Source organism: Amphiura filiformis, chromosome 13 (assembly GCF_039555335.1).
Source record: "Amphiura filiformis chromosome 13, Afil_fr2py, whole genome shotgun sequence".
Lineage (NCBI taxonomy): Eukaryota > Metazoa > Echinodermata > Ophiuroidea > Amphilepidida > Amphiuridae > Amphiura > Amphiura filiformis.
In genome coordinates, this window is record NC_092640.1 from 42,277,413 (window position 1) to 42,299,606 (window position 22,194).

At 35.7% G+C, this 22,194-nt stretch overlaps 1 protein-coding gene across 1 annotated transcript; it reads right to left on the reverse strand.

Moving 5' to 3' along the window:
• Nucleotides 1–4,185: 4,185 nt before the first annotated feature.
• LOC140167291 (uncharacterized) lies at nt 4,186–12,501 on the reverse strand. The gene is made up of 5 exons (XM_072190622.1): nt 12,414–12,501; nt 7,430–8,452; nt 6,627–6,935; nt 5,350–5,451; nt 4,186–4,859 (listed from the first exon to the last, which is right to left on the reverse strand). Exons 2-5 carry the CDS (start codon nt 8,421–8,423, stop codon nt 4,672–4,674), a joined length of 1,593 nt encoding a protein of 530 aa, XP_072046723.1. The 5' UTR covers nt 8,424–8,452; nt 12,414–12,501; the 3' UTR covers nt 4,186–4,671.
• Nucleotides 12,502–22,194: the final 9,693 nt, after the last annotated feature.

Consider the following 22,194-nt stretch of genomic DNA (forward strand, 5'->3'; position numbering starts at 1 on the left):
TAAATGCTCATTTAAATATACCAACTATTGGTCATAAAATGTTATTTTGAAGTGTGCGATTTAACAAAGTATCGAGATAATGTTTTGTAAGTGACCGTTTGTTAATGGTTTTTCAATGTGATGCTTCTTATGCTTCAGACAACTGGGAAAATGTACAGATTACTAGTACACATGTTAAGGGCTCTTATAGCAACGTTTGGACAGTATTTTCGTGGGATATGAGAGCACATCAGACATATCGAATTGCATTCTGAATACGAAAAATGTCCTTCTGATATCAAATAAATAATACACTTTCTATGGCAAATGATTAAAAATTGATTTTTTTTGATATTTAACAGTCCTCGAAATAAACTTTATAGATCTAATGCTCTGCACTTCAAGTGTGTGTAGCTGGGACGAAAAGCCGACGATCAATTGAAAATTTTGACCTTTCGTATTAAGAATATCGATTTCCCCCAAACACCAAAACAATTAAAGTCTTTTTGAGAAAAAAATGTATATCTTCAATATGAGGTAAACACTTTTAATTGATCGTCGGCTTTTCATTTATAAAGTTTACTTCGAGGACTGTTAAATATCAACATTTTTAAAAATGTCAAATTTTAATAATTTGTGATAAAATTTGTATTATATCGCGAATTTCAAAAAATCAAAATTATTTGATACCAGAAGGACATTCTTCGTATTCAGAATTCAATTCGATATACCTGATGGGCTCTCATGTCCCACAAAAATACTGACCAAAATTCAAAAACTATAACGCGCTAAGGCGCCTGCAGACTTTTTAGTGCATGTAGAAAAGTCGATGTAACATCAAACATTAAGCGAAGTCGAAAACTAATTGTCAATGGGGCGAAATATATTTTATAGAAAATTGTATACCCTTGTGTATAATATGACGTAAGCCGTTGCTTTCTTCCATGCTTGGAAGCACATCGGTGGTTCAAGATGTGTGGGCTCACCTGTGTTAAAACAGGTGCCTGTTTCTGTATTGCATTCATAATGGCTTTGTTATATGTTTTTTGTCGTTGCTATGCAACCTCAGGTGGTCGAATGCAAAGGGGCTCTAACTCTTCACTTCATGTTTAAGCTATCATCAAGAGATCATGTGCTATTAAAAACCCACCTTCCACGCCCAATAAACGTATCAAGTGAAAATAAAGTAACAGCGGAACATGTTAACATGTTTAAGCGGAAAATTGGTAAGAAAAATCAAGTTTTATGTAACGTTGAAAACCCGTTTAATGCTAAATTATGTGGTTTAAAATTACACGGGCATTAAATGTTTTATCGGAGCTTTTAATGTTTCAAAGTTAATCATGTTAACAGAAATAAAAATTTACAATTATAGTAAATGTCAAATGATAACAAAATAAGGTAACTTCGAATTCATGTTTAACAGTATAAGAATTGATCTAAATATAATCAAGCTTTACACGTTTTAATTGAAATTAATTTAACGATTTAACATGTTTAACATAACAAGTATATAGGAACAAGTCAATAAGTGATTGTAACGTTGAAGTCGACTTTAAGTCTAAAAACTTCAATCGTGTATACCCGAGCCTTAGACACTGCATATTATAGCAGTCTTGTTTAACTAAGGAAGTCTCCCAGCGCAAAACACTGGAGAAAAATTGTTCAAAATAAGAAAAACTGACTATATGTAAATAAACGGTTCCAAAAAAGTAAGCCCCCCCCCCCCTAAGACATTTTAGTATAATCCAAAAACGGCTTGATCAATTCTCTTGTTTTAAAGACATAGACTGATTAGTTATGCATCAAGTGAGCGGGTTTTTGTTGCTACTTTTTATCATCTTCATTGTAAAATGCAGCCATTTATGAAAATTTTGCCCCCAAATAGTTGCATTTTTCTACATAGGCTTTTTATGCTTCAATTTGTGTTTGACAATATTTCCCTTTAATTGAGTAATTTAATCAAAAAGAAGCATAATTTAATTAAATTTTATTTAAGCTTTTCCTAAATTAGGTGTCACATATTCAACAACAGATTCTATGGTTCAGTGAATAAATTAAAATGAATGCTGCAGCTTATTAATCTCTTTTAATAATTAATAGGCCTTCCTTCATGTGAGATGGCTTCTAAGCATCGTTTTCTCTGCTGTTGGTCAAGCTGGTTCCCAGCATGCTGCAGGATTTGCTGCAAAGTCCTTTAAGGTGGTGTTGTCCCTTACTTGTCCGTTTGTAAAAAAGTCGAATTTGTAACAAGTCTTGATAACGTCACCCGTATAAATGTTTTGAACCATTCAAGGAATGACCAATGAAACAAGTGTATAGGGATCCAGCATAAAAGATCTAACCAGGAATCTGTTGGTCCATTGGTTAAATTAATCAATGAACTCAAGATTTATCATTGAAGTTACAGTTGTTCCTTCCTAATAAATCTAATTAGAATTAAAAATTTACGCATTTTAATGCATAGTAAAAGCCAATTTAGGAAAGTGCATAAATGTGATGAATACAATTTCATAAATGGCTATGATTACTCACTGAACCATAAAACATGTTTGAAATATGTAAAAATTAATTCATGAACATCTTAACTTAAGTTATTTTAATAAATAATAAAAAAATATATAGACGCATTCATTTTTGATTAATTTTCTTCAAGTGAAAGAGGTCTGAAACCAAAAGTCATGCATAAAAAACCTATGTAGAAAAGTGCAACTTTTTTTGGCCGAAAATTTTATAAGTGGCTGTATTTCTCAGTGAAGATGATAAAAGATAACAACAAAACCCCGTTCATGATGCATAACTAATCAGCCTATGTTCTCAACTTTAAGACAAGAGAATTGCTCAAGCCGTTTTTGGATTATACCAAAAAATTTTAGGGGGGAAATTATTTTTTTGGAACCGTTTATATTCTTAGAGAACCACCTGCCTAGAAATAAGGTAATAAAATGTCAAAAAGTTCAAAGTAAGTTTTGATATGACTCTGAATTCAGACCAAGGTCTTTTGTCTGAAAAATTGTATGCTAAATAATTCCACAATAAGAATGTTTCTGTCAGCGTCAAGGAGGCACTTTATGATAAAATCAAAAAGTTGCCAAAACATTTTACCACATAATCAAAAAACTAGTTGACGTTAAAAAAAGCAGCTTCAATGTGTCTCCTCTTCTCAGGTCAGGTGCAAGTCTTCAGATCTCATAGATCAAAGGCCTACAGGTTTTTTGTAGAATACAGCAAGATTTGGGGCAGCATAGTAGGCATACCCTTCATATCATGAAATAATTGAATGCCAAGCAAGATCAACTATAGAAAGGGCTCCAGACAAAAGCTATTGCCAACAATTGAGTCCAGAAATGATCCAGAAAAAGCTCCCAAATTTGGAAAAAGTGATATATAGACCTTGTTGAGTGCATACCCCCGTTCCATGAGACCCTAGTACCAATTTAGACAGTGAAAGCGTAAGTTCATCACCAATAATATAAGTTACACCAGTAGGGCCTATACAATATATACAGGGTGTCCCAGAAAAAAACAGATAAACAGGCGCTATTTTCATACTCGCTCACCACTTCCTAAAGTTTGTGTATCTTATTAAATTTAGTCCACATTATCTATTAAAACCCCACCGTGTTATGTCATTCATGCTTTCACTGAAGATGAATAACAGTTTGTCCGAGAAAACTTTGATTTCTGCAATTGGAAGCTCTCCAACTTTAATTCTTTAGGTTGTGCAAATATACTTTACAAAGAACATGTGAGCCAAAACTGAGTAACTGACCATGCTGACAATGATCAAGTGCTAACAGCTTTACGTGTGATTTTTGATACCACGCAACATTAATGTTAAAGTTTTAAAAGATTTAAACTTTGCATTACAATTCCTTGGAAATATTCCGAAAACATTATGTGTGTGAGAAATTTTTAAGCCAGCTGGAATTCACTATGCAACATTTATATCAACATTAACGAAAAAAGATATTTACAAACACTGAGCATCATCTTACTTGCAAGCTTTCATTTTTAAAATCGTGCAGGTTTTCAAATTTGAACAAAACCTAATTAAATGTTTTGCAAGAAACAGGTTGTTTCAAAAGAACGAAAAGGATTTCATAGAACAAAATAAGAAGCCCATTGATAGTTTAACCACTAGTGCGCATTGTGTTGAATGATCTTTCTTTCAAACTTGGAATGAAGTGAATTGATATACATGCGTTATGAAATCGCTCATTTCTTCGCGATCAGTCAACCGATTCCAGTCAAATTGGCGTATAAGATGCAGAATAAGATGGGCTACACGCTGATGTTTAGATTTTTGGATTCTGATGTCTATTTTTTGACTTACGTCCAAATTTATTTGCCCGGTAATTTTTTCTGGGACACCCTGTACATGGTATATAACAATATCTCTGTGTTAAACATAGTGCAAATCTGCCGAATTCGGCAACCTCAACCAAAAACATTCAGAGGGAATGTACAGGGGGATTAGCAATTGATATATTTTTTTCATTACTGCTGTAAATTTTTGTTTTGTATGTATAACCACATATTCTGAAAGGGGGGGAGCAAAATATTGTTATACATTTTGTAAAAAAATACACACCCCACCTATTTTGATCCTATTTAATTCAGAACCTCTTGTATGAGTAGGGAAGCGTAAACAATATCCAAGACTACCTCTTCCCGACTTATCGTATTAATTTACACAGCTCTTCCCTTGTTACCCAATTCCCGCATTAAATCTCGCATATCTTTGTTCAGGACCACGTCAGAATACGCCCTGATGTATTTCTTGCCAGCGATAAGGAATCCCAACCAACCGTCTGGTGTGTAGTCTTCAATCTTCACTGGAATTATTGGCTTTTGTTGTTCCCGGGCGTAGATAGCCTCTGAGGTAATTGAATTAAGAAAGAAGTAATAGTAATGACAATAATGATTTCGGCAACAAACACGTTTAATCAATTTTATTTTCTTTAATTATGATAAAGACCAGTCGTTGCGACAGACGCACGCACGTAAAACCTCTAACTATATTTTAGCATGGGATAATTTAGAATAAATAAGTCGTTGGATGCTTATATATGACATCTTTGGGACCAAAGATTCTAACGATTCAGTTATATGTTGCTACCTTCTCTCACTTGCAAAAGACGGTACAAACCTATAATTTGTAGATTTGTTTTAATATTTTGAACCCAGGACTTAACTATGAATGTTTCATCGATATAACGTATAACGCTTTTAAAAAAAAAGTCCATTATGTTATCGTTCTGCGATACTTCCGAAACCACGATAACTAGGAAAACCGTCGCAGTCATCACCAATTCACCCCACGAAAATATCTTAGGACAACAATAATTATGACGATTTTGCACATACCTCCCTGACAGTTGACGCTTGATTTATATGACCTGGAAAAACAGACGAGAACAGCATCTGCTTTCTCCACGGCATTAGCCATCGACACTAGAAGGTTACCTTCTGTTAAATGACAAAAGGAGCGACAATATGTAAGGGGTTGGTTTGGTGTGTAGGGCGAGGGAACGACGACTACGTATGTAGGGGAAATACTGTTTTAATATGGACACGATGATCTTTAAAAGTGCTCTTGACAAAGTATGGCGTACTTAACTGTTTGATTGGATTTGCTATACAGAAAGTTAGATCATGACCAATTTTGAGGGTGCATTGGTGGACATTCCGATCATGTAGGGCCAAGAAAAAGAAAGCTTTTAATTCAAGCAATAAAACCTCTCTAAACTTATCCTGAAATGCAGGAGCTATATTGTTTGTGATCTGTGACATGAAAACCAAGAACTCGCCTCCTCTGTCGCCAAGCATTAGTCTGAGGTTTATATCTATTAGTGGACGTTTTGCTCTGGCCATATTAATGGTTTTATCGCCCGGGCTAATCAATATAGACCTTTTTTCCTCTTTCCCATCATGCACTATTCCAGGGGGGTATGAGTGTCGCAAAATACATCATCTCCCCGGGGGAGTACAGAGTTATGTTCATCACATTCTGGAATACGGACATTTCGACTGGTGCCTTCATCACAAAAAAGGAATCCCCGATAATGATGATAATGGCGCCACGGTCACTAATACCATTCGAAAGAAAAAAACAACATTTCTATGCCTTATGGACATGGTGTATTCACCAAAAAAAGTTTCCTGTTATTGAAACCTAACTTTGCATACATTTTATAGACCTAATGGTGAAAAACTGATGACGGGACACGCAGTGATATTTTACCGGCGTCCGTTTCACTTTTTTTTCGTAGTTGAAAAAAACGAACACAAAATCTCTTACACAGATGTTCTGCATCGCTCCGTAACTGCATCACTCGTGTATTCAATAATTGCATAATTAGTAACATCGATGGCCTTTACGATAATCCGCATATATGGAATCAGTATGCCCATATTAAGACAAAATAATTGCAAAGGCCTGGCAAAGACCATCGGATGCACACGATCTATGAGGTTGATGAACTACGTCATACCCCCTGGAATAGTGCATTGTGGGATAGAGGGAAAAGGTCTATACTTGCCTTCTGAAAGAATAACAGCTGTTGGTGACAACTTCCTCAGCTCCGAACGGTAACACAATCATTTCTGGAGTTAACCTTCGATAATTATAATAAAATACTTACCCATTTTATCAACGTCCATCCAGACGTTGTATCCTTTTCTCTGGAGCATATCTCGGACTTTGATCACCCTCTGCAGATGATCATGCTGGTAACTGATCATGATATGAGGTGCATCCATGGTTTCTTGATATGATGGGGGAGGTTTGCGAGGACGCGCCGATGTCGTTGATGGGGATCGAGATGCTGATGGTTGTGTCTGTTGTTCCACTGGAGGTTCCTCATGAATGTCAAGGAGGCCCAACTGGTGCAGAAGACCTTGACATGCGTCACGAAGTCTTGGGTTTGGAGACGATCGCATGCCCTTTAGTTCTATCAAATTGGAACAAAAATACCAGTTCAATTAGTTTTTGCTTCTTTGTCGGTGTCAGTTGTATTGTATTCATTATTGTATATTATACTATCATTTGTCATACCCATCATCGTCATTAAAATATTTTAATAATCTCTCATTAGGTAGAGTCCAAAATTGATCTTTGAGTTTCGCGAAATAACATCATAAACAACATCATAATTAATTATCAATATAAGCCTACGGGACTTGAGCCACAATTTTAAGGCGTATCATGTTGACTTCATGAGCCCTTCAATCAATGTTAATTGATAAGCACACCTTTATAAACAGGTGATTCCAGATTCCAAATTTAGTCAGCATTTGACCCTGTGTCACTTAATGTTTCAAATAAAAAATAAAAATGGTTCTCGATTAAATTTTCGCTTGCAGGAATCCACTCTGACTCCTATTACTTTAATAAATTATTCAAATCATTTAAATTTCCTTCCCAAATATTACTGTATAAACTCACCTTCCAATGCTTGTGTATCTGTAAAGGTCAAATGAGTAAGAATCGCGTCAAGGTTGCTCTCCAGGAAGGATAGCTTCCACAACGCTTCAATGGTGTATTTCTTCACAGCGTTTGTATACTCAGGTCTCAACATCGCAATTAGGACTGGTACGCCTCCGTGTTGTACTATGGCCTCCTTGTTGGCATCATTGCTTGCAAGATTATTAATACCGGACGCTTGCGTCGAAAGTGCAATTTCAAACGTCTCCTCATTTTCATCATCTATTTTTATTACAAAGCAATACATTCTATTATCAGACTGAGCTGCCTTTTGGAAAATATCCAGCATCGTTACTATGCATTCTCCTGATGTTGCCAAACGTTCACTCTCCTTTTCATTTACAATCTGAGCTAGTATACACAGACTGTGAATTGTGGTCATACCATCATCTGCCTCAGCAAATTTCATCAGGACGTTAACTGCATTTGCCGCTCGATATATAGGAATGACGTTTGGTGTGTATGTCAGATTGTTCAAGTCCGCAAGGGTACTAGTTATGAGAATCCGTTGTTTGGGATCCTTTGTATATGGATCGTAGAAGTCTAATTCTTTCACTAGATACCGTATTATACCGCTCTTGCAAAATTCTACTGCGACTTGTTGCCATACTCCTTCCGGGAAGTACGACATGGTGACAGATAAGAACATTGCGGTTTGATGCCTAACTTCATACGCAACCTTTCCTGTAGATTTTACAATCTTCACCATCAATTGCGCAAAACCTTGCTCTAGCATGGAGCCAACAATCCTACTGCAAATCTTCTTGTAGTCTTCATCTCTGCCAAGAAGGAAAAAGACATCTGTCATCTGGTCAATTGCATCATACGTTTCCTGTGTAAGATATTCATCACAGGATTTCAGATACTCAATCTTGGACCCAATGGCACGTTTCTTTTCCTCATAAAGGTCTTCTAGGTCCTCTTCTGTCTTTGGCTCTGATGATGTTTCTGTCATCTTGACAACAGTGACAGCAAAACACGAAGCTGGAATGAAGTTTAAAACACGTATACTTGTTATTAAATTGAATTTTATTTGCAGCATTTTATTAAATAAAAGGCACGAAATTTAATGTTCACGTGACCCATGTGCGCCACCATACCAAGACCACCAAGTGATCAGTAGATGTGCTACAATGCTAAGAGATAGGAATTTTTCAGACAAATAATATGATCCAAATTACTGAAAAATTAATAGGCAACTTAATTATACATACGGGGATTCTTTTGAAAGTTTTGGTCGACGGAAAAAAGTTATCGACGGAAACTCTTACAATAATACTACAAAGTTGCAAAAATGGCAAATTTGCTAGAAAATTTGGACATGCATCCCGCGTTTCCAATTGCAATCACAAATACACAGGAAGACCACCCGCTGTGCCAAAGGTCACTTTTCCAGACATCCTGTCTAGACGTTGTAATGTCAGCGCCCATCTGGTCACGTGGGCATTAAATTAAGTGCCTTTATTTATTTATGCCCTAAGATGACTGTTTATAGATTATAGAAAAATGAGGCAGGTGAAAGATGCAATTTCAAATTAAGGGAAATGAACATCGACCATAGACGTCTAGTTACATTAGGCCAAATAAAAAATAAAACAAATATTAATGCTGGTTTCAAGTCATGGGACAATTATGCACGTTAACACCACGATGCAGTTATGTATACAGCCTGTCTCAAAAAAATATTGTGCAAGTGAAAAGCGCCCTCTATGGCAATTAGAAAATACCGTAATGACATGATGCTAACATCAACGTCAAGGGCGCAGTCTTAGCTCTCAAATGCCGTTTGTTCTGTTCAATTTGCTTATTTTAATCTCGAGATATGTTTAGTTAACAACGAAATGGTAAAATCACAATTGTTCCACTTTTACTAGGGAAGAGGGCTGCACATGTAAATCAATGATAGCTGATGTTGATGCGTCTAATGCACTCCCCCCTTCGGGGCGCGTGAATAAGACGCATCAACATCAGCGCGCATGCATCATTGTCTAATTTCTCTCCCAACAATTAATACCCGCTCATTAACCTAGAAGTTTGCAATATTTATTTGTCTTTTAACATGTCCTGAGTGACAAAGAAAACAGTATTTACCATGATAAAATCATTGACTTGCACATGTATTTAATTTTACAGGAGAATGTGATCTTTTTCTCTTTTAATCTGTTTTAAGTGGAAAAAGAAAATCATATAATACCTGTATCATGAGAAAACGGTAAAAACAGTAAAAACTATCATTCCATAAACCATTAAACAACAATTCAGGGACTTTGCTGCTTCAAGAGCGCACACCCTAGACATTCCACAAATAACCATCGCAACCAGGATCAGCTCCCCGAGTTTCATACGGGTTACAACGAGACAAATTAGCAGTGAGCTCCTTGTCCAGGGGAATTTCAAGCTAACTCAATTTTTCCACGAGAGCGTACTAGGCACCGCCAGGGTTCGAACCCGCAACCTCTCGCACCATAGTCGAACGCCTTATCGATTGAGCTAACTTGACTGCTACCAAGCACTCATCATGTTCGCACCAGAGAGGGAAATCAGGGAATAATCTCTGGAACCAATTTATTACACAGCCTCCCACATCTTATGTGCGTTTAACTTGCTGAAATCACTTTGAGCAAAAAAATAAAATAAAATAAATAAAAACATAAAACATAAAACATAAAACATAAAACATAAAATATAAAACATAAAACATAAAACATAACAAAACAAAAACCATTAACCCTAACCCGCCTGTATACTACAAAATACTACTTGATATATGCGCTGTTCGTGCGTGCATCCCACGTGGTGTGATGACGCAATCGCCCTAAGTGACATATAGGCACGGTTTCGCTGGCCAGAGAAGCCCAAGACCCGTGGTTAAGGAACATACTCTAGAGTACTAGGTTGATTGGTCTAAAAATATTTTTAACAAGCTAATATGACTATTAATCAGGTGAAATAAAAAAAACCCATGTGCAATAATTATTTATATGAGTCCTGGTGGGAGGGTAAAATGGGATGGGGGATTTTGGCGAGCGGAAAATGATCCTTCTGTTTGAAAAAACCTCAAATTTGTCACCCTCCTAAGGGGTTGTGTAATAAATATGAGGGGGGGGGGGGGTAAAATTTCATAATGGCGTGCCAAAATGTTGCTTGCTCCCCCTTCGGCCTGCCAAAAATCAATTGCCCCCCCCCCCTCTCTGGGATTAAGCGATTTTTTTAAACTAACTAACTACTATTCTAACTTATTTGGACCCTGGAAATAGTAGATCTTATCTACTATTTCCATGCTTGGACATACTTATTTTAATTACTTCAGAGTGATATTTATTTATTTATTTATTTATTTATTTATTTATTTATTTAGTTATTTATTTATTTATTTATTTATTTATTTATCTATTTATTTATTTATTTATTTATTTATTTATTTATTTATTTACTTATTTACTTATTTACTTATTTATTTACTTATTTATTTACTTATTTATTTACTAATTTATCTACTTATTTATTTACTTATTTATTTACTTATTTACTTACTTATTTATTTTCTTATTTACTTACTTATTTATTTACTTATTTACTTACTTATTTATTTATTTACTTATTTATTTACTTATTTACTTACTTATTTATTTACTTATTTATATACTAATTTATTTACTTATTTACTTATTTACTTACATCGTGTTCTGTCACAATTGTTCATTATGTAAAAAAAGAGACCGTTTTAAACAGTGTTAAAAGGTGCATCTGAGCCCGGGCATCTGAGTCCATAGGAGTCAGCTCTCAAACAATACAGTAGGCCAGGTCTATTCATGTATTTGATAAAGAAAACCTGACTGCTATGGACTCAGGTGTAACTTTTAAAACGGCCTCTTTTCTTACACAATTAAGGGAACAAACCAAAAGATCGATGACGTCCTATAAACGAAACTAGTTTCGTTTAGGGGGGAGGGGGTAAAAATACTCGATTACGTTTGTACAAAAACATCGGTCTGACGTATGTGTTGTTATTATTATTATGTCAAATTTTCAACATTTCATTATTACATTTCTGGCAGGGAGGGAGGGGGTCGGCTGAGAAACGAAACTAGTTACGTTTATAGGACGTCATCGATCTTTTGGTTTGTTCCCTAACCATTGTGACTGAACGCAATGACATGTGACGCTATTTATTGGTCCACATTTTTTTACATTAATATTTTTTTACATTTCGTAAAATATGTTTTGACTTATTCTAAAAAGTACTAGGGAGAACTTATAACTTGTGGACCGTATATTAAAATTTTATAGCAAGAATGTAATTTTGGCATGTTTGACATATGCCTACAATTTGGTAGAGAAATCGGTGTGAAGTATAACATAATGTCAATGTTCCAAAAATAAAACAGCGAGTGGTAAAAGCGATGACCCAAATCATAGACTTCCAGTGACAATCTGATTAAGACTATTATATAGAATAACAATGAGAAAATAATAATATATAAGCCTTAACCTTTAAGATGAGATACAACTTTCATTTTTCTGATGATTATTTCTAGGCCAAATTTGATACGGAAATATGGAAAACCCATCCCAGAATAGCACTCAAAATTTGAAAAGTGAATGGTTTGGGTTTTTTGTTTTTTGTTTTGGTTTGGTTTTTTAATAACAGCATATAGGTCCGAGTTACTATGGGCTTGTGCATGTAGAGTTTGTTATGCTTTGTGGTAGTGGTACACTCTAAATTTTAAGGATTAAACATAAACTATTGTTTTGAGTACCACGCAGTTGACATTGACATATACAGCAACATTGAAATATCTCAGTGGCTAGTGGTTTGTTAGCACAGAGAAGATGAAAAGTAGCAATAGGAAAATACAGAACACATTTAACAGAAAAACAAAGCAGGAATGGAATAAAAAAGAAAAGCAGGAAAAGAAAAGTCGATAATACAATCAATACTTACTTTAAATCACGAGAACTATAATTATTTCCTCTTCAAAATGGCGACACATAACAGGCCCTGTTGTATGACTATTTTTATTATGTAGTAATAGGAAAGTGTATTATTGAAATATCTCTGACGGAAGGAAACGCTTGAATGGGCATCGATACGGTGTACCATGAGGGACATGCAAACTTAAAATAATTTTTTACAAACTCAAATAATTTTTGCAAACTTTAACTTATTTTGAGTTAGCAAAAAATAATTTAAGTTTGCAAAAATTATTTGAGTTTGTAAAAGATTAATTTAATCTTGCAACAATAATTCAAGTTCACAAAAATTAATTGAGCTTGTAAAAAATTATTTGAGTTTTTAAACAATTATTTGAGTTTGTAAAAAATTATTTGAGTTTATAAAAAATTATTTTAAGTTTGCACAAATTATTTCAAGTTTGCATGTCCCTCATAGTACACCGTACATCAAGTCAGTGTTCCAGAAATGCAGTCATGAACTTTGCACTTAAAACTGATTTAATTTTCATTAACTTTATTTTGTGGAAGAATTTTGCAGGTGGGGGGGGGATTGTCAAAGATTACACTTTAAAATAGTATTTAGTTTCTATATATTTATACGAGTAAGGCATGATGAAAAAGACACTATAATCCAAAATTGATACATGCAATGACAATATAAAATTGAACTTAAATGAACTAGGAAGCTGAAAGAATCACGATCTATGAAATTGGCTTGCTGCTGTGCTTGAAGTCAATATCTATAATGCAAGACAAATTCATACGTGAAAATGAACGCGTTGGTACGGGTCAAATTTCATTTTTTTAAACTTATTTCAGATATTTTTGTGACTTGATCACGAACAAAAAAGTCCAAATCCACTTACATCGGTAATACCGAATAAGTCCACGCAATGTTAACACTCAGCTGAAGATGTAGTAGGGGACATCTAAGATCGTGTTTTTACGCTTTCTGAGGACTTCGTTTCGAGGACGCGTGTTTAGGTCCTAATCCTTGTTATGTCAGTGTGTTATTCAGTTATAGTCCTCGGAAGTAATAAGCAAACGCCCCGACACACAAATCCGACCCCTTAACAAGCACCCCATCACATCCATTCATCCCATCCATCCCTAACACATAACATTACTGGTCGACCTACGATAAATCGCCCAATAAACCGGCCAGTTCCAACAAATGCTTCAGTACAGGCCATACGGTTTGGATAGATTGACCAGCCTCGATTTTCTTTTTACAGGACTCGCTAGTATTCAGTATCAAAGTTACGTAATGTTACTATGTCAACGGGATCACGCTCTTGAGTAATGAACCACGATCGAAACGATCACCACACAAAGTATATGGCACTCGAAGGCATACCAAAAAAGCGTGATCCGGTAACCAAGAGAATTACGTAACCACTTCGATGCTGAATTTTGGAGATGACCATGGAAATAGTAGATGAGAAGGAATCACAACGAAATCGATCGCCTGTGACTAATCCCTCTTATCTATTCTTCATTACAAAGGAAGGAATTCATAACGATAATCTTTGCGAAACAAATTTTGAACCGGTTGTTGTGACCTTGGTTGATAAAGCGCACTTTTAACGTTCATTTAGACTGGATTCTGTAAACATTTGCAACAAGTTTCTGCATTTTCAGATGCAGAGAAGTCAAAACAATTCAAATATGGAAATTTAATCAAAATACGTTGTATTTTCGACTAAAGGCACTTTTGAAAAAGTTTTACATTTTGTAAGGATAATCGTATTTTCGCTGACCCCAAATTTAATTAAAATATAAAGGTATAAAACAAGTTGTTCCGGTTGTTTCCGAAAAATGGGAACAGATTCTATCATAAGACAAACGGAAAATCAATTCTATCAAATTGCCTTCATATGAGCCCCAGACCTCCCACATAGGTAAATTTGTCCCTAAATGTTTCAAATATATGACTTTCTACTTCCGATTTTGGTAATCCTTCCCACAAGGCATTATTTTTGGCTATGTTATCCCATATGTCCCATAGTGCATTCATATTTCCCGCCCTTTCCTGCTCACAAGACCGCATTTATTCTATAAGCAATGGTCGCTTGACTGCAGCCTAAGAATTGAAAATGTCATGTCATAGAAATGTTACGTCACCGATGACCATCGTGTTGGGATATAATCCCGAGGATTATGATATAACAATAGCGGTTGAAGTGTATAGAAACGTGAATGTACATTGGGCTATTCCAGAAAATAGATGTACACCCCCTATAGAGGAGTGCGGATATCCGGACTATTTGTCCAATCGAGACTGTTGGAAATCCAGACTTTTAAAGTGTCCAAAAGTAAAAATATCCGGCAGAAAAATAGTTCAACATCAGAAATCCTCAATTTAAGAGTTTATTTTGGACATTTCCGTCATTTATCCTTCATTTAATTGGATTTCCAAGCTTTTTCAAGTGATATTGGCAACTGGAATTCCAGTCGTTTTCAGTAAGCAGACTTGGAAATCCGGACGTGTCTTTGATTGAAAATTTACTCCTCTATAGGGATGTGCAATTATTTTCTGAATAGCCCATTTCGGCAATGTGTTTGGAACTTTGATGATGGTTCGTTGTGGCACAGCGTCATCATCCCTATATCTTCGTGTCAAAAATTGCCGTGATAGTACGGCGAATCCTCTCGTTTTTCAATAGCTACGCATGGCGATTTTGTTCGAGATAGGCCGAGCAACTCAGGCTAAGCATACCATTTACACCATACGACTATCATATGAGATACCACCAAGTTTCTATTCTACATATTATTACGATTTGTGCATGCTCTAGTACCCCATATGATATTGCTATTTCGATTCGATTTCGATTTGTTTTCAGGTAAAACCCAGATTTTGTTTTTAATACACTACCTTGAAATTAAATACACTAATTAGCGGCCATTGCTGTTTGATGTGGATATATTTTACTGCATTTTATAAGTAACGATTTTTAAATCGTAAATAAAAATTGTGATATATTTAATTTTGAGAATTTACAATTATATAAAGGAACACATTTAGCCCATTCACCTAAGATCCAGGTGCTTGTATAGAATATTCAATCATGCTCTTGGTAGTTGAAAGTAACATGGAGTAGAAAACAAATGAAGTGATTGAACTACCGGTTAAAAGTTTGTCAGTTGCAGTATATATACCGTAAAAACCCGTCTAGAAGCATATACTAAAGAAACGCCCTCAATAAAAACGCATCCAATCAGTCTGAATACCAGAATCACAATACATCCACCTGAGTATGAGCTGCTATAAATGGACTGCTGTCTTGGCCCAGCAGGTGAAACTATTATATTCCTGGTATGTTCGTTAGCACCCAATCGATCTGAATACCAGAATCACAATACATCTACCTGAGTATGAGCTGCTATGGATGGAATGTTGTCCAGGCGCAACAGGTGAAATTATTGTATTCCTGGTATGTTCGTTAGCGTCCAATCGATCTGAATACCAGAATCACAATACATCTGCCTGAGTATGAGCTGCTATGGATGGAATATTGTCCAGGATCCACGAGGCGAAACTTTTGTATTGATACTGTGAGGCAGAAATTATAAAAACATTTATGTTTCAAGGGGGTCTCCGGCAATCATACGATTATGCCTTGTTATGTTAAACAAATAATTATCAAGCACGAATCACATGCATGGTTTTATTTAAAACAAACTCATATTGACCACAAAAAAAACCGAATAAAATCAGCCAGCTCTCAACATACGATATTCAAAATTCTCGCGCCGAAATTGTCTAAGTGCAATGACGTAATTTAGTTATTTGTGCTCAATTGTCAGCCTTCATTGTATTATTGGGACGTCATTTCAGCGCCAGGGAATTTTAAATATCGCGTGTTGAGAGACGGATGTTTTTATTCGTTTTCATGGTCACTATGAGTTTCTTTTAAATAAAACCACGAGATTCGTGCTTGATAATTATTTTTCTTACATAGAAGGCATAATGTTGTGATTGCCGAAGACATCCTTTAACGTGCACAAGTTACCGGTGTGTTTTATTGGTGACAAAAACTAAAAACTTCTTTTTTTGCGCATTTTTGATGACGCATTATTGTTGTGAATTTTGCAGGATGCCGAATTACGACGTTTCACTGTAAACAAAAACAAGAAATGTCTTTAAAAAAGACAATGCCTCCAAGATACCAGTGGGCACCTTTTGTTATTAGTTAAGGAGACACTTATAATGCTAGCTTTAAGGTAACGCTATTGGATATAGATTTTTGTCTGATTGAAACATGTGAGTCCATTCTCTCCTGATTACAAGACTGAAAATTTTATTTTAATCGGATATTCGGTCGCGGTTACCAAAATATATGGCCTGTCAAAATGGCGCGAAACCAAGAAGTTGGCAACAAATTTCTTTTATTTTTGTTATGCAATGTTGTCAGGTAGGCCTTATTTTCTAATTATATATGCAAGAATTGTACAAAGTAAAATGTTCAGATCGGCTACAAAATAAGATATAAAACCCATGGATGCCTTTTTCCATGCAAATTGCCATTTGCATAATTAATTAGGGCCCTAATCAACTTTTCTAATAAGTGGCCCTAATTACCCGGTAATTATGCAAATTGAAATTTGCCAAAACGCAACCGTAAATTTGTAGTATAGTGTGTGTTCTACCCATGTACCATGCCTCAGTACTATAGCTCTTTTAATTGTATCTGAAATCTTTACTTTGCATAATTCATGCATGTAATTAGAAAATCATCTGGCAACTGGAGAGTTGTTGCCAATTTTTTGTTTTGGTTTCGCGCCATTTTGACAGGCCATATTTCAAGAACCGAATGTAATCTACAGGGCATAAGCTTTAACATATTATTTAAATAGAAAGAAAATCTAAATTTGTGCATTAGCCAATAGGGCTACGGTCACCTAAAGCCATCTTGCAATCTTGCAGATATTTCTGGATTCTGATGTATGAAATAAGACCTTCAAACTTTCAGATATGAAGAGTTCCAGATGCAGGCAGCCGTTTCTGTTTTTTAAATATGCCCAAGTTGTATCAAGAGTCATTTCTCGTGGATTTTTTGACTGAAAATTACGATTGTAACGTTTCAGAGTAACACATTTTCGTATCAGATTTTGTTATGCTTGTTTATTATATTTTGTATTCAGGACTAAAATAATAATACTATTATTATATTTAGGGGGGTCTTTTTATAGGCCATTACTCTTTTGTATGTGTAATTGAATAAAAAATCAAAAACATTATTGTTTTGTTTTGTTTCCTTCATTTGTGCTTTGTCTTGCATCGAAAGGGCCAATATCAACACCTTGTTTGTAAGAAGTATTGTGTGGGGAAAGATGATTCTTGCATTTTATTTTTATTTTTATCTTTTTATATTTTTATCAAACAAAAAGCAAATTTCTCAGTCAAAGTCTTGAAACGGTCATGGGTATGCATGCAAAAATATTACAACAGTACTCAGTAGAACATAAAAAGCTGATACATGACCAACCACGCATGGGAATTGATGAAGCAAATACTTTAAAACGAATTATTCCGAATTATATCAACGCAATAAAATTGCAATACTTTAGTACATGTATTTGAACAGCAATGAAGCCGGCCATAGGCGCGGCTAGGCTTATCATAACATACATTGCAGTTCAAATGCATCATGATCATGATTGTGGCCTAGTCGAGCCTAGCATGCATGCCAGTCGGTCTGCTGACTCGCCGCGGCACAAAAATACCTCCAATTTTGCACAAAACAATCCATGATGTCAAATTATCACATCCAAAGTGTCGCCATGAACGTCAGCTTCAACTTCTCCAGCCAAAGTTTTTGCATTGATAATCAGGTTTCATGTAATCATGAAATTAAACTTTGTTTGATGTGTATTCCCATTGCCACAGCATAACGGTTTTCCAACTTGTCTTCTACGATATTAAAAGCTGCTGAGGCTACAACCTATAATTAAAGACTGAATTAAAAAAAGACTAGTTTACGTCTGACGTCATGACAAAGGCGCGCCGTGATTGGTTGCTGACCTGCGCAGTATGGCATTTTTGGTCTGGTTTTTGACGGCATACGCAAGCTAGTCTTTTTTAATTCGGTCTTCAATTATACAACATATGAGTTTGAAAATATTCTAATGCATAATTCATTAACTTGATAGACCCACGCCATTGGCGCCACGTGCTAGGTGTTTCTAGAATCCCTATAGAATAAGATTAATTTTAATGCTAATTTATTGCACATGCTGAGGAAGCGTGATTACCTTTTTGAACATTCGGAAATGGCGATAGGCGAATTTATGTATGGCGCAGAGAGGTGGGGATATATATTGGGCTCTCAATATTGGGCGGAAATTAGAGTACTTGTCAGAATATAAATTTGTACAATCGGCCTACATGCCGCGCAATGTGCGGCATTTTAGGTGTCAATTTCAAAGCAAACTACCTCCTGCGGAGGCAGAAAAATGCGTTACTCTGTTGCCAAAATAATATAATACGTCATACATGTATTCTGCAGTTATGTCGACATCACGACGTAATGTATTATTAATCGAGTTGTCGAGTTTCATTTCAATGAATGAAGACATGTTTTATGTCAAGAATGCGCAAGATGTTACTTCGTAAGATTGTTTTTGAAAATAAAACAATATTGGTCAATGTTCAAAATAAGCTCATGTCTTGTCGGATAGATCCAAATAGGCTTCTTAAAAGGTGGAATGACAATTTTTAGAAATAAAAGTGACATCAAGAAATTGCTATTGTTGTAGAAGATGTGTAAACGTGTTAGGTCCCGGGATTAGTTCTAGGATGTACAAATATTTTTTGTTTGTGATCAGTTTCATTAAGCAATTGTTGAAACCTAGTGTCCCGGGGGCACTACCATAGTGAAAGAAAGAAAGAAAGAAAGAAAAAGGAAAGAGATTTAATACAGCTGGTGACATTCAGTGGTGACATTGCATGCGCCCTCATTTTTATGTATGTAAACGTTAAATTCTCTAATGTAAATGATGGCGCTATTTTACAGTGCGTTATACATCATGAGGTGCAGGCTAAAATTTCGACGTCGTCAGGTTAAACTTTTCACCAAGTTTGAGCCCGTGCTCCTTACAGATGTACAAGAAATGCATTTGTAAAATTTGACCTCTGCATGACCTTTGAACTGACCCCTGCAAAATGTTCCTCCGGTCATGAGATTTGTTCTCACCGAGTTTGAGCCCCATACCCCTTAAAGATGTCCAGATAATGCGATTGTAAGATTTTACCCCCTTAATGACCTTTGACCCCAATTCTGTATGCAAGTTATAGGCGTGTGGTGTAGCTGATGTATATTCAAATGACATCATTGTACTATATAATATGTGACAGAAGAAGCATTTTGATCATGAGGTGCAGGGTAAAATTTCGACGTCGTCAGGTTAAACTTTTCGTATGCACATAACAAGTTAGACCTGGTCTAATTATGGAGGTTAGAATTCACGGGATCCCTTTAATCTTTTCTTTTCCGCCTTTACCTTTACTCCTAGTAAAGTCCAAAACTTAGTAAACTGCAGCTGCCCTTAACAGGATCTACAAAAATAGAGAACAAAATTCTAACTTTTTTTTCGCATAGAGACGTTTAAGGTGTTCTAATTGTTATTTATGGAGTCCCTTTGGTGACACTAGGAAATAAAACATATTATTTCTTTCAAGGGAACATTATTTTGGGTTATCCCCCCCCCCGAAATACTATATCGTTACACAAAACATTAGGTCCTCGTTATGTACAATATAGGCCCATGTTAGGAAACGCGGTAAATCGCCCAAACCGCAATAATTGCTGCAAATGACAGTAAATTGCACAAAATTATGCTAAATTGTGACCGATCACTAAGAATCGTGTTAAATTTTGATAAACCACAGTAAATTGTGTTAAAGTATACAAAATTGTTTCAAATTTTGATCAATCGGCTAAAATCGCCAAAAAATCTGCTACGATTGCTTAAAATCTACAAAATTGCCGGAAATCACAGCAAATTAACTAAAACCATGCTAAATACTGTGACCGATCACTATACGAATCGTGTTAAAGTTTGATAAACCACAGGAAATTCAAATAAATTTTACAAAATTGTTTCAAATTTTGATCAATCGGCTAAAACCTCCGAAAATCGCCAAAAATCTGCTAAGAAAGCTTTAAATCTACCAAATGGAGATAACTGAGCAGAGATTCTGCAAATATAATGTGTGATTTACCGCGTTTTCGCATGTGACATGGGGTCTCAATATCCTCGTTGTTGTGTGTCTTTCCAAATTGTTCGGGACGGATCGGGTCGGATCGGAGAATACCAGGATCAGGGTGAAAATTCCACCATGTGTATAATTTACTTGGGAGGGGAAATAGCAAAAACATTTGTTTTGGCCTATTGATATTATTTGTCATAACTAAATACCTAATACAAGTGAAGACCTGAGTGCAAGAAGACCGTAAGTCCACTAATGCCCCTCAACATGTATACACTCAAGTTGCGTATAGTTTCGTATAGTTTGGTAATGTTTTATACATGTTCAGGGGCCAAAACAAATCTTTCATAACCTTTCATGATGTTTTCACCCGGGGACATGTATTAAACATTACAAAACCCTAAGAAAGTATACGTAACTTTAGTGTATACATGTTGAGGGGCATTTACGCGGCAAAATTACAAAACCTGGAAAAATATGACCTCAAGGCCCTGACACGCCTTAACCCAATAAGTTACGTCAATACAACATTCCTTTAAGCCTAACTACTTATGGACAGCACTGTCACACCCATTCTGATAAAGATCGGCCTTATTTATTGATCCCAAGTTATAAAATGTCATGATGAAGCTATAAACTTTGATAAATTCAAGAGTTTAATTTGGAAAAAGTAGACGTAGTTATAAATCAAAACTGATTTGCGGATGGGAACAATTTTGATTGGTTTGGTATCAACCGATAAAAATGATTGGTACCCATCCTAGTCTGGCTGCCAGTGGGTACATGACGTTGCTTTGGTGTCCATAGTTTTGTTTTTGATGGATATTGCTTCTCAAGACCGGCAATCTTAAAAATAAGTTTACTGGACCTCTGTCAGCATTGAGCATTTTGAGATATGGCGGGTCAAAGTTCATACAAAGGTCAAAATTATAAGTGAATCACTCTTTTACGGAGTGAGTTTTTCACTCTTTTACATTTAGAGAGTAATATAATCATCTCCATTATCATGCATCGTTTATGTTTCATACAAACAAACAAAGACCCCCCATATACGCACATGATTTCTAGGCCTCGGCCCGTAGAATTCGGGATGTAATACGGTGAATGAAAGTATGCCACCTACGACAGACCTCTCTGAAGTAAGACTAAATCAGATCAACTACCGCCCGCGGTCATAGATATCCGATAATAGTTATGTTAGCACAATAGGCCATATATATACTTATTGTTATATGCCCTACTGTGTCCTCCCAGCACAATAGTGTTTATGATCGCATACCAGCTCTGCTCCAATTTTTAATCCCTTGATTTTTGGTTTCTGAACAAAAAAGAAAGCAAAACTTATAATTTGAAATGAGGGACTGTCAAAGAATGGGGATAAATCGGGATCGTAATTCTATAGAAATTTCACATTATGCTGAGTCCATTGTATGTTTCACTCGCACCTGTACAACTAGTGTCTTTGAAATTATACAGATCGGTATTGTATAAAATTAAGGATTGCACACATGCACAGGTGATGAGTGCGAACTGATTATATTGAAGGGCAATACAT

Bases quoted from the DNA above. Each gene is read 5' to 3' on its own strand.
- LOC140167291 (XM_072190622.1), bottom strand. From the start codon at position 8,423: ATGACAGAAACATCATCAGAGCCAAAGACAGAAGAGGACCTAGAAGAC. The intron at 6,936-7,429 runs GTGAGTTTATAC...CCAATTTGATAG, and splicing joins AGATACACAAGCATTGGAAG to AACTAAAGGGCATGCGATCG. The intron at 4,860-5,349 runs GTATGTGCAAAA...CAATTACCTCAG, and splicing joins AAGCGTCAACTGTCAGGGAG to AGGCTATCTACGCCCGGGAA.